The sequence below is a fragment of the Python bivittatus genome, unplaced genomic scaffold (assembly GCF_059951505.1).
Source record: "Python bivittatus isolate LINGU-HERP-01145 unplaced genomic scaffold, Pbiv_v1 ctg000080_np1212, whole genome shotgun sequence".
NCBI classification, from domain to species: Eukaryota; Metazoa; Chordata; class Lepidosauria; order Squamata; family Pythonidae; genus Python; species Python bivittatus.
In genome coordinates this window covers 86,839,278-86,853,313 of record NW_028277035.1, presented here as the reverse complement: position 1 = coordinate 86,853,313, position 14,036 = coordinate 86,839,278, and the positions used below count along the sequence as shown (strand labels likewise).

The following is a 14,036-nucleotide window of genomic DNA, read 5'->3' as shown; positions in this document are numbered from 1 at the left end:
ACTTGGCACCTCTAATAATACCTAGCACTGGAGTGTAGAAGTAGCTGGTGAAGCCTCCTGAGATTTTATTAAGTCTGTTCATTACTATTAATTTCCTAGGATACCGTTTCTAAGAGGGCACCTGGAAAGCTCCATTTACAGGCTGATTGCTGGATTCATTTCACACAGGATGCCAGCCAACCCTTGGTTAAGTGAACCCAGGATTACGGAATTAACCCAATTGCCCGGGTGCATTGGTCCAATCCAAGTATGAGCTAGCCAGTCAATTTTAACCTAGCATGCTATACAAACCCAGTTAGCTAATTTTGCTTTCTAATCTGGAATCAGCTAATCTACTATGCATACTACATTTTTACTTCTGAGGGTGGAATTGACCATGCTGGCCAAGGATGATGGGGAGGTATGGCCAAATGCCTTGTGGGGACACCAGATAAAAGCTGAGAGGGAGTGAGAGGCCCAGCACCATCAAGGACAAGGTTGAGGGAGCTTCAGATCTGGAGATCTTGCCCATTCTCATCCAGCCTTTTTAAGCCCTGAGTCCACCTCTCTGGCTTTTCTGTGAATAGTTTAATGGAGATAAAGATTACAGCACTTCCCCCTCACAGCAAGACATAATAGCATGGCTGAGGAGTTGTTCATTATTTGTCGTGGTCTTTATCTCTCAAATCTCCTATGCTATTAACAGTTGCACACCGGCCAAAATGCTCAGGTTTGATGAAGGGCTGCCTCCTATATGACTTTTAAACATGCAGAATCTTTCCCAAAGAGGTGATCTATTTATATGTCATGAAACAATCCTGAGTGCACTGAATTAGGAACGATGGAAGAAAAACCCTTTCAGGAGCATCTGCGGGGTATGATCAAAAAGGTCTTGATGGCGGCTGTGCCAGTGCGTGCCTGTTTTACTTAAAAACCAGACAGAGCCTGAATTCCACCATCACAGCTGCCATCTTGATTTTTTCCTTCCTTTCATTTGCGCCTGACAAACGGCCCCAGCAAATAAGACCTTTAAGACACTTTTCCTGCAGAGATGCAGAACCAGGTAGCCCCTTACTAAGCCTTTTAGTGGCTGGTAAGACCAACATCTTGAACAGAGCTGGAAAAGTGATGGACAGACTGTGGGTCTTTCCTAAGTGGAATAAAATGATCCTAAAACTGGGTACCAATAAGAGAGGGTATAGTAGCTAGAACTCTTGAAATTTCCAGATAGTCTTCAAGGGCAACCCAACATAGACCATGTTGCACAGAGTCATCTCCCAAATGTTTTTTCTAATATGACATACATAATGTTACAGCTTCTCCATGCTAAATTAAAGAGGTTCTTCCTCTTTTAGGTTGAGCCTTGAATTCCAGCTTCTGTGCAAGGTTCATTAAACTCTTCCCACCTTCTTCCTAGTCAGTATCTTTTATGATCTTTAAAGGCTGACTCCAAAGCCTGAATCAAAATGTTCTGAGTCGGAATATCCATGGATTTTTCCTGCAATGTCCTGTAGACACAGCATGTTTCAGAAGAACCCTTTCCCATCCTTAATGGATTTTCTTGTATCTTACATTTAGATGTGGGGAGAAGCAGGTGGTCAACAAAACTCACTGTGCTAGAACTGAATCCTTTTTTTTTTTTCCTTGAAAGGTAAAAAGTTTTGTGGAAAACTTAATTACCCTGTCTCCTTACCATGTCTCATTTCTGGTGTGGGTTATTATTCTTTCATTTCGATCCAGTATTTTGTACCAGCAGGCAGCAGACAAGTCAAGATGGTGGCCATGACCATGTAATCAAAGCCCCACCATTTTTGCAAGTGGTAAAAAGGAGGAGGGGCTTCAATGACGTGGTGGTGGCCACTATTTGACCCTCTGCATCTGGGCTGACCAATCTGAAGCAAAAGTCCCTTTAACCAGTTAAAATACCAGTTAGTATTTGTGGTGAATGTATAAAGAACTGCATGTAAGCCTTAAAACAGGCTTAGCACAATGTATAAACAAAAGGAAAAAAATACTTCCCACTAAAACAATGGGGGAAAGCAGAAAACTCTCCTGCCTGCTTTGCACTGTTACTAACTGCACCCCCCACCCTTCCTGCTATCAGATTTGCCCCTGCTCCCTTAACAGCATTAAAATAGGTTTTCCCCATCTTAGCATCCTGCAGATGGTCTGGAACTGCATCTCCTAGATTGGCAACCAGCGTGGCTTGGACTGTGTGGCTAGGATTTCAGAGCAGACCTCACGGCACCTTTGGACCACTGAGTTGGGGAAGGGTAAATCAGAGGAAACAGGCCGGGAAAGATGTATGGGGATTTTAAGGGTCAAGCTAGCTCCTGAGTTCATCTGCAGGATAATCCTCTGGACTCCTGCAGGATTTCCCAAGGCAAAATGGAAAGAGGATCACCCAAAAGGCAATTTTTAAAGCTATCCTTCCCCAGGATGGTGTCCTTCAGATATAAACTCCAGACAAAATCCCCAACTTATCTGGCCAGTGAGGTTACCAGGTTAGGGAAGCCTGACTGAATCCCACAGAAGCGAGATTCTTCTGGCTTCTGACTGCAGGAGCTGTTTGCTTTTTAGATTTTTTTTTATCCCACCTTTATTATTTTTATAAAAAAATAATTTATTACATACCTAATACTCCTCCCTCCTCCTATTTTCCCCACAACCACCACCCTGTGAGGTGAGTTGAGCTGAGTGACTGGCCCCAAATCATCCAGCCGGCTTTCATGCCTAAGGCAGGACTAGAACTCACCATCTCCTGGTTTCCAGCCTGGTGCCTTAATCACTAGACCAAACTGGGTATTTACCAGCCAGTTCTTACCCCAGACAGATGAGATGTCAGTCCACATGCCATACTATACTACTGGATTCTACAGCAGGCCACATGCTTTTCCACACACAGAAAAACAGAACTCAATTCTGCATCAGAGAAAATCAGCATCTTATTTGGAAGGGTTTTAGCCTAGCTTTCTCAGCTGCAAGTTCTCTGTACCTTTTTTTTTTTTTAATATATATTATGTCATACTAAAAGAATTCTGAGATCCCTCTAGGAGTTTGAACTGTTACAATCCCAAAACAGATTTTGGCCTATTTTATCTGCTGCTTGTGAGAACTAGCCAAAAAGAAGAGGTCTTCTGAAGGGCACCCAAGTTGGAAAAATCGTAATTCTAAATATGATGCACCCACAAATATGTAAATGTTAACCCACAGATATGTAAATGTCCAAATATTGGACATTTCACCACCAGATATGCCTCTTTTTCTAATAAGACACAAACTGGAATAGAAATCTGAGCGCGCTTCAGCCCAATCCTTGACATGGTGATTCAGAAGCCAGCCCAAGTCCCCAGAAGGATTCCTATAACCATCATCTAAAGCAGTGTTTTTTGAATTTGGTAATTTTAATATACGTGGACTGCAACTCCCAGAATTCCCCACCCAGCATGCTGGCTGGGGAATACTGGGAGTTGAAGCCCACATATTCTAAAGCTACGTTCAACGGCCTGAGTGTTGTTACAGCTCTGAAGAAAACTCAATGTATACCTCCATCGGTTGGTTCAGGAAGACAAAGCAAGACAGTATGCCTCTCTCAATTCCTCCGTTATTTCAGCTAGAAATACAGCTGCCTCTAGATTGCCAGTGAAAACAAATCACCTTTTCACAGGCACTTTTTTGTCCAGCTCAGTTGTGCGACAGCAAATGGCAAGACCTGTTTGTGCCACTTCTCTGCTAGTGTGAATAAATACATTAACGTTCCAACGAAACCCAGCATACTGGGTCTAATTATTCATCTCCTGCACTCATTCCAAATAAAACCCAGAAAATGGCTGCAGAAAACAAACACTTTATAAAGAACCGACGCTAGAAATAATGCAACTTCACAATTTACTTGATAACCTGAAGCAAATTGCAATTCTCCCAATAAAACAGCTACAGCCATGAAATGTCCATGCAAGATTCCCGACTGACAAAGGTTTTGTTTAAGACAGACTTCATACAATCAATTAGGTTAGGGCCCTTACATATTAAAAAAATCCGACGATTCTGACTTTATACTTCAGTATTTGGTATCGCCGTTGCCACGGGGACTTTCCATTAAAAAAAAAATAATCAGAGAATTCTGATTTCGTACTTCAGTATTTGGTATCAGTCTATCACTGGGACTTTCCACTCCTTGCGGCTTCAGATCTTTACAGCTCCTATCATCTCAAGCAAGCATGGCTGAGAATGATGCGGAGGGTCATCCAAGAAAGCAAACTTTGGCTATTGCCTGTAAAACATCTGCTTGCAGCAGAAAGAGCATACTAGTAGATCTCTCCTGTTTAAGGCAAGGCCTTCCTATGGTCTGCATCTTCCTTGCCAGCTCCAAATTAATGCAATAACTTGAGATTCCTTCTTCCCCGTCAAGTGTAACACGCCAGTGGGGCCAGCAGGCAAGAGAAACGGGGTGTCAGTTAACTTCTGAATTACTTTACCGAAGCTAAAACAATGAATTTCAATTTCAAACGTGCTCTAAAATGTACAGAAACCTGTTTTGTATTATTTACTATAGATTCCAAAATGTGAATTCCTAACATTTGGAAGATTTAATATATCTGACCCTTGAATGCCTTCTTTGCATCACAAAGTGCATTGGAAAAACTTTGTTTTTTATCTGTTTTTCATTCACTGCATAAACCAGCAGTATTTTCATTATGAAAACAAGACTATAACCTCACCCACACTTCTTAAAACATTTTGAGAAAATTGTCCCATGTCTTTCATTTTTTCACATATGCACACTGCAGAAGAGGAGTTATTTTAACACACTTGCTTTTACACGGGGGAGACCATGTTAAGAAATAAAAGACAGCTTCCATTCATCACTGCCACAACTTCTAATTGTAGGATCACGATGCTCTTATCACTTTTTCCAGCATCCGAGTTCTCAGTCCCATTCACTCCTTCAAAGTAAATGGAGCCTCTTTATTACGGGCTCTTTATGACACAGATGTCCATTTTTTGAGTAAAGATATCCGGATGATTTGAGTCTGGAAAGGTAAAGTACATTCAAAAATCTGTTTCTGAGGTAGCTGGTCACCACTGCGTATAGAAAGAACCTGGGCATTTTAAAGGTGGATGTTTCAACCCAGGCCTATCCCAAAAGGCCTCCAACAACATTTGTGTATCAGAAAAGAGTCCCATTCCTTCACCCACAAGTCACGGAGACACCTTAAAATTTCCGATCAAGCTGATTTGCTTTCTGAGGGCCCCCTGGCAGAGTTGTTTTGTAATGCAACTCCAAATGTTTTTTAAGGGACCATCTGGTCACATAACTTTTATCACACACTGTACATTTGTATGGCCTCTCCCCGGTGTGGATTCTCTGATGATACCGAAGAATTGTTTTTGTAGTCACTCTTCTGCCGCAATACGAGCAGCAGTATGGCTTCTCCCCTTTGTGGATCTTCTTATGCTTCTCCAGCGACGATTTCGTCTTGAAGTATTTTCCACATTCAACACACTGATGAGGCCTAAGATCCGAATGGGTTACCTGATGCTTTTCAAGGTCTTTAGAACTGCGGAAAGTTTTCTCACACCTCGGGCACTGATGGGGTCTCTCAGGAATGTGGATTTTCTGATGTCTTGTAAGGGAGTATTTATCTCTAAAGAATTTCCCACAATCGGGGCAAGTACATTTTTTTTTCTGTGGGGTCATTCCTTGTTGATCAACGTCAGGCAATTTACCCAGGAAACACCAATCACTTGGCTCTTTAATGGGATGGTCTCCCAAGTGGACTGGGGAGATTTCCCCATTCTCAGAGGACCTTGGGGGATGTTCCTCCATTTGGACTCCCTGTCCTGCATACACTGAACCGTTGGTCCACTGCCGGAGCTCTCCTTTTGTAGGCCTGCCTCGATCTTTAAGCACCGGACCAACATTCCTGAAAGTCTGACCGCCCAACTGTTTAACAGCATTTTCTTCTACACGGGTGCTTTGATGATTGGGGAGGTCTGACCTACCCGTATTCCCAGAACCTGCAAGAGGGTTTTTCCCCTTGTGGACTCCCTGGCATTGAGGGTAGACTGCCACCTGTTTGTCCACATTGTCACTGCTATTGCTAGCTTGACCTTTGACCAAGTTGTCCTCAGTCTCTTTCCTGCCAAACAAACTATCTGAATTTTCTTTCACGTGCATCTCCTGATGTCTGCAAAGGGAATATTTTGTTCCAAAGGCTTTCCCACAGGTAGGGCACTGATAGGACCTTGTCTCGGTGTGGATCCGCTTGTGCCTATTGAGGGAATAACTGGTTCGGAAGGCTTTCCAACAGAAAGAGCATTTATGAATCTGTCCTTCTATGTGTATTTCCCGATGATGGGTAAGGTTGTATCTGTAAGCAAAAGCTTTCCCGCAGATGTTGCATATATAAGGCTTGCCTTCCATGTGCAGCTGCTGGTGTCTGCGGAGGGCTGATTGGGTCCTGAACGCCTTCCCACAGAAAGAGCACTTATGCTGATAGAGCTGGTCTTCCAGATGGACTTCCTGGTGATGAGCAAGGGTATACCTGTACATAAAGGCTTTCCCGCAGATGTTGCATTTATAAGGCTTGCCTTTGATGTGGATTTGCTGATGTCTACTGAGGGTGCTTTTCGTTCTGAACGCCTTCCCGCAGTAAGTGCATTTGTGCTGATAGGCCGGTTCTTTGCCACAGGCTTTCTGAAAGTCAAGGAAGAACCAGCTGTAGGCGGGATCCTTTCCCTTGTGAGCATTTCTTCTGGACCGGCATTCCGTGTGGATTTGCTGATGCCTCCTGAGATTATAATGAGTTGAGTAATCCCGCCTGCAGCTTGGGCACTGGTAGCGGCTTTCCTTCTGCTGCGTTTCCTGCTGGTCAACGGGCAGTGTTTTTTCCTCAAGGCCCTCCCAATCAGAGGCATTTTGAGAAGGTGCCTTTTTGTGGCTTCTCAGGTGGTTTGCAAAACACTGGCTGTCTTTAAAGCTTTTCCCACATTCAGGGCACACGTGCAGATTCTTTTCCTCGTCCGTTTTTGGCTGAGAGGCCACCGGTGAATTTTTGCAGACCGGTTTTCCACAGTCAAAGCATGTGTTATCTTTCATTTCCACGTGGGTGATCTGGTTTTTAGTGAGCAGACCATCTTCCTTGAGGACACTTCTTCCTTCATTGTTTTGCTGCTCTCTCATGCACGCACTCTGATGATTAATGAAAGATCTCTCCTGCTTGAAAGATTTGCCACAATAATAGCAGGTGTAGGCATGTCCTATCAGATCATTTCCTTCATATGCCGTGCAAGACATTGTCTCTGGAACAGGCATCTCGTGGTTCAGTCTCTTGTGTTTGATGGGGGACGATTTTTCCTCGCAGCTCTTTTCACTGTCCAGACTTAGAAAGCAATTGCTATTCCCATGGTTCTTTCCTTGATGCCTCGTGAGATCTTTCTCCTTCATAAAGCCTTTTCCACAGACAGGGCACGTAAAGACATGCTCCCCTGAGTGAGTGGCCGTAAGATGTTTAATAAGGGACCTGACTTCCGTGAAGCTTTTCTCACAGACAGGGCACGGATATGCTTTTTCACTGGCATGCATCTTTTTATGCTCCATGAGAAAGGCTTTCAGAGCAAAGTTCTGTCCACACTCGTGACATTCCCAAAACTTCTTTCTTGAGCGGGATCTTTTTTTATGCATACTTTCTTTATGTAAAACCAGGCTGGTTTTCACCAGGAAACATTTGCCACAGATGGAACATCTAAAAGGTTTGTCTCCACTGTGGATTTTGAAGTGTCTGTTTAGGGATGATCTCCTGCCAAATATTTTCCCACATACAGAGCATTCGTTCTGGCTCTCTTCAGCGTTAACTCCTTGCTGGCTATTACTGCAAGCAACAAGGCCTTTCTTTTTCACATCAGCACAATTAATACTGGTGCGACCCTCCTGCAGGCGGCTGTGCTGAGCCTTGCAGCCTTTCCCCTGCCTGTGAGCGCTCTCCCATTTGCCTAGCAAAGCAGCACGGGGTTTCGCAATCCGCTGACTCTCCCACTGAACGTTCTCCTCCTCTTCCTTCTCACTTGCAATTTCATCATCTGCTGGGACAGAAACAGAAAAGAATGTGTTTCCAGACAGGCAGTAGAGATGCCACCAAAACCATGGATTGGGGCATACTCCAGATTGCAAAAAGTAGCCAGGTTTGGGCTTTGAGTTTAGGAAAAAGTGAGTCAGTGAGACAAAATTAAGATTCACAGTGTGAAAATTGTTCTTGTCTCACAACAGCAAAATTCATGGTTATCCAGCAACATCAGTACTGAAGTTTAAAGACAAAGACATGCAATTTTAAACTGATTTAACAGATGTGTTGTTTCCAAAAAAACAAAAGGAAAACAAATGAAATGGATCCTAGTCCCTAAACTTAAGTATTCAGTATCTATGCTGGGGTGAAGCCATTCCCAAGGACAGGTTATATCTGAAGCTATAAAGGTAACCCCATGAAGATGCCAAGATTTTAGGGGCCACCCTGACCTGAACTAGATGAATCAGAAGTGGGCACGCTCACAGGACTCCGATAGGAATTCCACCAGGTTCCTGCTTCTGGCCATTTCTTCAGGCCTCCTTTGACTAGCCTTTGATCAGCACCATTGCTGGAGCTCTGGAGATCTTGGACCCAGTCTTCCTGCCCTCGTTTCAGATGTGCAAGGAGTTCAGATTTTTGAAGCTGAAGAGGAGAGGCTGGAAGAGAGAGAACAAAGAAGCAGGTGAGCCAAGCATACATTCTTCTGTTTCAGGAAATTCACAAGCAGGTAGGGGCTTTCATGCAGGCAAGAGAAGAGGCTGGCAACAGAAGGACCATTTTTTACATTCATCTCTTTATTTCTCACCTTTTCTCCATCTCTAAGGAGTTCAAGGCAATACACATGGCAGGGCGCCTCGTTTTTATCGTCACAACAATCTTATCTTGACAGAGAGTCCCTGTCTCAGTGAATTTCCATGGATAAGTAAGAACTTGAACCTGGCTCTCCCCAGTCCCAGTTCAATTCCTTGCACACACACACACACACCCCCCAGAATGCACGGGCTTTCTATTTTCCTTCTACCAATCCAGGGTAGCTTATCCATTAGCTCTATCCTGCTTTCACCACTATCAGTAGAAGGCAATTTGATTTTATTAGCCTGTTAGGAGCGTGCATATTTCCAAACTACGGACTGGGCGTTTCTGTCCCTCTGTGGCCAACATGGAAGCAGACATATGGTCCTCCTGAAAGATACACACATGTGCATGTGTGTATACATCTAAAAGAAAGACTCTAATAATTTTTGTCACTTAACAAAAGCTTAGAAGTGTAATAACTGCATATTTACAAAATTCAACCAATCAACTGACACTACGTCCTTGATTATATTGGGACACCAATGACTTCCTAAAAATATGCACAGACTGCATTAAACATTCAAAAATTTAGGTAATTATCTTACATGATTTTCCAAGAACTGTAAGTGAACAAATTATAATCCAAAAGGAGCTCAAAGTGGTATCCTTATTTCTGTGCTTTAAATGAGTTCTAGAGTCTTTTTTAATGACCTATAGTCCTGAAACCACTTTATTTGCTATGGGGGTTTTTTGTTTGTATTTGCTGCTTTTATCAAATAAATTTCAATTATTCTTAATTTAGATTCTTTTTCAATTTCAGTAGAATCTAATGTTTTAATATTTTAGTATCATTTTAGTTGGTTACCCTACAATCTTGTTTGATAAATGTTAGTCAATAACTACAGATCATTTTAGGAGAGCAACTGTTCTGCAAGATTATTTATAAACTATTGCATACAGACATAAATTAAGCCAAATACTATGTAGTCTTACATATACTACTGAAAAAGAAGGCTCATTGAGTTCAGTAGGACTTACCCCACACTATCAGGTACAAGCAAATGCTGTACAAATTCAGCATTAGCTATATGGATACCATACAGAGTAAACTGCTTAGATTTAATCAATTTAAAACAATGAATTGCTTAATTGGATGTCACCTTCCCAATTATTTTTTTAAACGTAAGTATTATAAATGTTTACTTATTCAACAAAGCAGTTCAGTCATAGATAGGGCAGTTCTTTCTCATAAGAAAGGCATATTTTATATTTGTAGCTTTTAAAAAAAATCTCCTATGAAGGGAGGGGCTGAAAAAATCCAGTTAGATTACGTTCCTAAGTCTGAAAGCACAATTTCCAAACTGATAAAAGCCCATTTCTGGGGAAGACAAAGTGGTTGGGTTCGCACAATGATTGAGTCAAAATGATTTTTTAAAAATGTATTTATTTTGGCTTGGCATTTTAAGCCAACCCGGCAACTGCAGCTTGAATATCATGCCTTAGGCTTAATGATAATACCAGTTCAGTTACAGTTTATTCAATAAACTGGTTTAACTCAATGTTTGAATCTGCCCAATGACTATTATCTATTTTTAAGGCTTTGCTCCTACATGCCCTGAGAGTTAGACTTATTGAATACCAGCATTAGTTATATGGATACCATACCATCTAAGCAATTTACTCTGTATGGTATCCATACAGCTAATGCTGAATTTATTCATTTTTTGGTAAAATTACTTAAGGAGGTAGACACTTCCCAAAAAAACCTTAACTCTGACTGTCTCATGCACAACTCCTATAATTTCCTTGGTAAGCTATTCAAATCCAATCAGGGCAAAGCCAGTTTATGTTTGTGGTGCTAATAAAAAAAAAAAAAAAAAGCTTAGAAGCCATCTCACCTCTGAAGATGGTGTTAAAACTCTCTTGCATCACTTCTCTGTAGAGGCTTTCTTGATCAGAGGCCAAGAGATCCTGCTGGATCTTAAAAAAAAAACAAAACCTCAAAATCTCATCACTTGCAAAGGTCTAGAATTCTTCCAAGGGAAGGTCATCTCCCCCTCCAACCGTTCATTCAACACCACTCCCTTGAGGACACACTTGTCACAGATTTACCTGTGCAGAATGTGCCTGGGCCATTTTCTTCTGACGTTGTGGTGGTCCTTGCAGGAAAAGTATCTGGATGCCAGGAAGAAACAGTGCAGAGCTTTCATAAAGGTTGCCTTCTGGAGACCAAATTCCTTCCCCCACCTGTGCTGCTTGTTAAATAAGAGACATTAGATAAGAGAATGAGAGAGGCCTTATATTGCTCCAGCCCCTAAATCTACATTTGAATCCTCCGAGGAAAATCAGTTTCTTCAGGGAGATCATCTTTCTTCCTCAAAAGGACTATATCAATTTTTCCCAACCCGTGACCTCCACCTATTTTGGACTATAACTCCCATTATCCCATCAATGGACTATTAGCCCTGGCAGAAGGAATGAGAGGCAAAAATGAAATTGGCAGGGCAAGAAACAGGGAGCAAACCCAGTCACTCGCTCTGATGGTGTTACTTAGTTGGGTAATGAAACGTCTGCAAGTAAACAGCCAAGCTCAGAGAGCACCAAGGACTCCACAGTTCAACCCTGAGCTGCAGATCTTCTCTTCTATTGGAAATGAGGGGATGAGGGGAGCCATGAAGCACTCATGGAATGCACCAGGCTGGGTTCCCACTTTTCCATCTTTCAGATCCTTCTCAAAACCCACCTCTACCACGAAACCCCCAGCTTAACCAAGTACTGCACAGGCTGTTTGATGAACGGGGGTCTTGTGGTCCTACATCACCCAGGGACAGAGAAGAAGGCATTACCCTGTTATTTTCCAGCCTTTTTAATGGGAAAAACTTATATATGTAAATGAAAAGTGGAGGAGGCTGGATTGGTCCATATAGGGGAAAAAATACAATAAAAATCATTTTTAAGGCCAGCCAAAATGTTTCAGAATATTGAAGTAAGCTTTTGAATTAACCTGGATGCTCAGCAAAGTGGGGGACAGGAATGGGGGGAAAACATTTTCTGGCTCACTACTGAAGCCACTAGGGCAGCTGTTCCTCCTAGACATCCCTTCTTGGAAGAAATAGACAACTTCTGGTGAAATCGCTTGCACGAGTGTCCATTCAGAGGACCTGGAGCAGACTGGGGAATGTCATTAGGTAGGGGTGCACATTAGCTGGGGAGCCAGTCTGACACAGGAGGGCCAGACTAGAACTGGAGAAATCCAGGGTCAGTTCCCTCCAGTCACCCTTCAAAGTCATTTCATAACCTTGGATTGAACATTGCCTCCTGCATGAACCTACCTCACAGGACTGTTGCAAAGGGAAGAAACTACACACCCTTTTTAATCCAATTCATGTCCTTAAATTCCTTGCAGACAAGATGCAACACGAATAAGATAGATAAGCAAGCAGGGCTCTTGTCTATCATGACCAATAGAGATTTCGCTTCAGTCTGGAGGTAAATTTGGTGGATTTTCTTTAAAAGGCAGGGGTGGAACAGCCATTCATTCCTTCTCTGTCCCAGCATTCCTAGGGGCGAACTGCATGATATTAAACAGGGCCTAATCCAATTGCATTTATCATTTCCTCCAGCACGCCTATTTCAAGGCTGCAACCAGATACAGGCTTTATGACTTCAGCATCAGGCCAGATTTTATTCCCACCCAGTCTGCTGAAGAGTCCTGAAGGACTCCAAAGCTTGCTCACAATTTTAGACCTTGTTGTTGGTCTCAATAAACAGACCGGCCATCCATACGTTTTTGGAATAAGTGCAGCTATTTACTGAATGTCGCTTTCCTCCCTCCCTCCCTCCATTTATCGCCTTCATCAGCAGAGTCTACACGGCTGTCTAAAGCACAGGCGGACGCGGGCAGCAATTCATAAAATAAACCAATCAAGCTTTCAGCAATCAAGGGCATTTCCCTCCCCCACACCTCCACCTCTGAATCCCAAAGAAGGCTATTAAAATTCAAATTAGAGCCCGCCTGGAACCCTGAGAGTTCCTCTGAGCGTGTGCAAAGCATTCCCCTACCCCCCCCCACCCCATCCGCAACCACAGCCCATCTGCACCGACCCGAATGCCGGGGGAGGCGGGGCAGGATTTCAAACTGGGAGCCCAGGCCTCCATCGAAGCCAGTGCCATGAAAAGGAGGGACGGAACCAAGCCATTTTCCTTTGGAAAAACGCCTTTTCCTCTCCAAACTGATACTGTAGCCGAGAGGATCATCCCCGCCGCCAAACGGGGGAGCGGGCCGTGTCCCTCCCTACGCAGGAGTCCCTGGGCTGAACCCCACCCTCCAAGGTGGTCTATTTCTGGAGCCCAGAAAAGTTGCACCGCCCTGGGGAGACCAAGCAAGGGAACCGAATGGCCCAGGCTGGACGTGGATCCCCGCGGCTCCCCCGCCCGCTTTGCGAAGCCTTTTCTTCAAAACCTGCCGCCCCCGCCCCCTCCCCCTCCCCCTCGGAGACCGCCCCGCTCCCTTCCCCGCGCGCCCCCCGGCACCGCTCCATTCATTTTACCTGAAGCGCCCGCTTACGAATCAAGGGCGGCGGGGTCCGTCCCCAGCGGCGCCGGGGCCCCGCCGCAGCTCGTGCCGCAGCACCTCCGAGGCATCCGGTGAGGACAAAGGGAGACGGGCGCTCTTCCTCCCTGCAAGCCGAGAAATAAATGCCCCGCTCGGAGGAGGAGGAGCGGCGGCGGCGGCGGCAGCTGGATCCCAAACCACAATGGAGTCTGAAGCATCTGAACTTAAAAGCGCAGCCCCCGACGCGCGGAGCGGGGGAGGGGGGGAGGGAGAAAGCCGCTAGCGGCGGCCCCTCCTCCGGGGGCGGCAGAGACCTCTGCTGGCCGACGGGAGCGAGGCAGCTCCCGGCCCGGCGCTCGTGCCCCTCACGCCATGTGGGCGCCGGGATGCGGCGTGCAGGCGGGTGAACTTGGCGCGGAGGGCGCGGGGCGCCGGGACTGGGAAGGCGGTCTGGCCTGGCCCTGGCCCTGGCCCTGGCCCTGGCCCTGGCCCTGGCCCGTCGCGTGGGGGCTTCGGGAGGAGACGCGGCGGGAAGGGCAGGGGAGGGGGGGAGGGGAGGGGAGAGGAGGAGAGAAGGAAAGGAAAGGAAAGGAAAGGAAAGGAAAGGAAAGGGGGAGAAGGAAGGGAGGAAGGAAGGGAGG

General features: G+C 44.8%; 1 protein-coding gene across 2 annotated transcripts; it reads right to left on the bottom strand.

Annotated features, from left to right (window-relative positions):
* Nucleotides 1–3,816: 3,816 nt before the first annotated feature.
* On the bottom strand, nt 3,817–13,618 carry LOC112540583 (uncharacterized). 2 transcript variants are annotated; one of them, XM_088134526.1, is made up of 5 exons: nt 13,391–13,618; nt 10,953–11,092; nt 10,739–10,820; nt 8,495–8,701; nt 3,817–8,061 (listed from the first exon to the last, which is right to left on the bottom strand). In XM_088134526.1, the coding sequence occupies exons 2-5, from the start codon at nt 10,974–10,976 to the stop codon at nt 5,195–5,197; spliced, it is 3,180 nt and encodes a 1,059-aa protein (XP_087990652.1). In that variant the 5' UTR covers nt 10,977–11,092; nt 13,391–13,618; the 3' UTR covers nt 3,817–5,194. The 2 variants fall into 2 exon arrangements, with proteins under 2 accessions (XP_087990652.1, XP_087990654.1); XM_088134528.1 differs by having other exon boundaries at nt 10,953–11,015.
* Nucleotides 13,619–14,036: the final 418 nt, after the last annotated feature.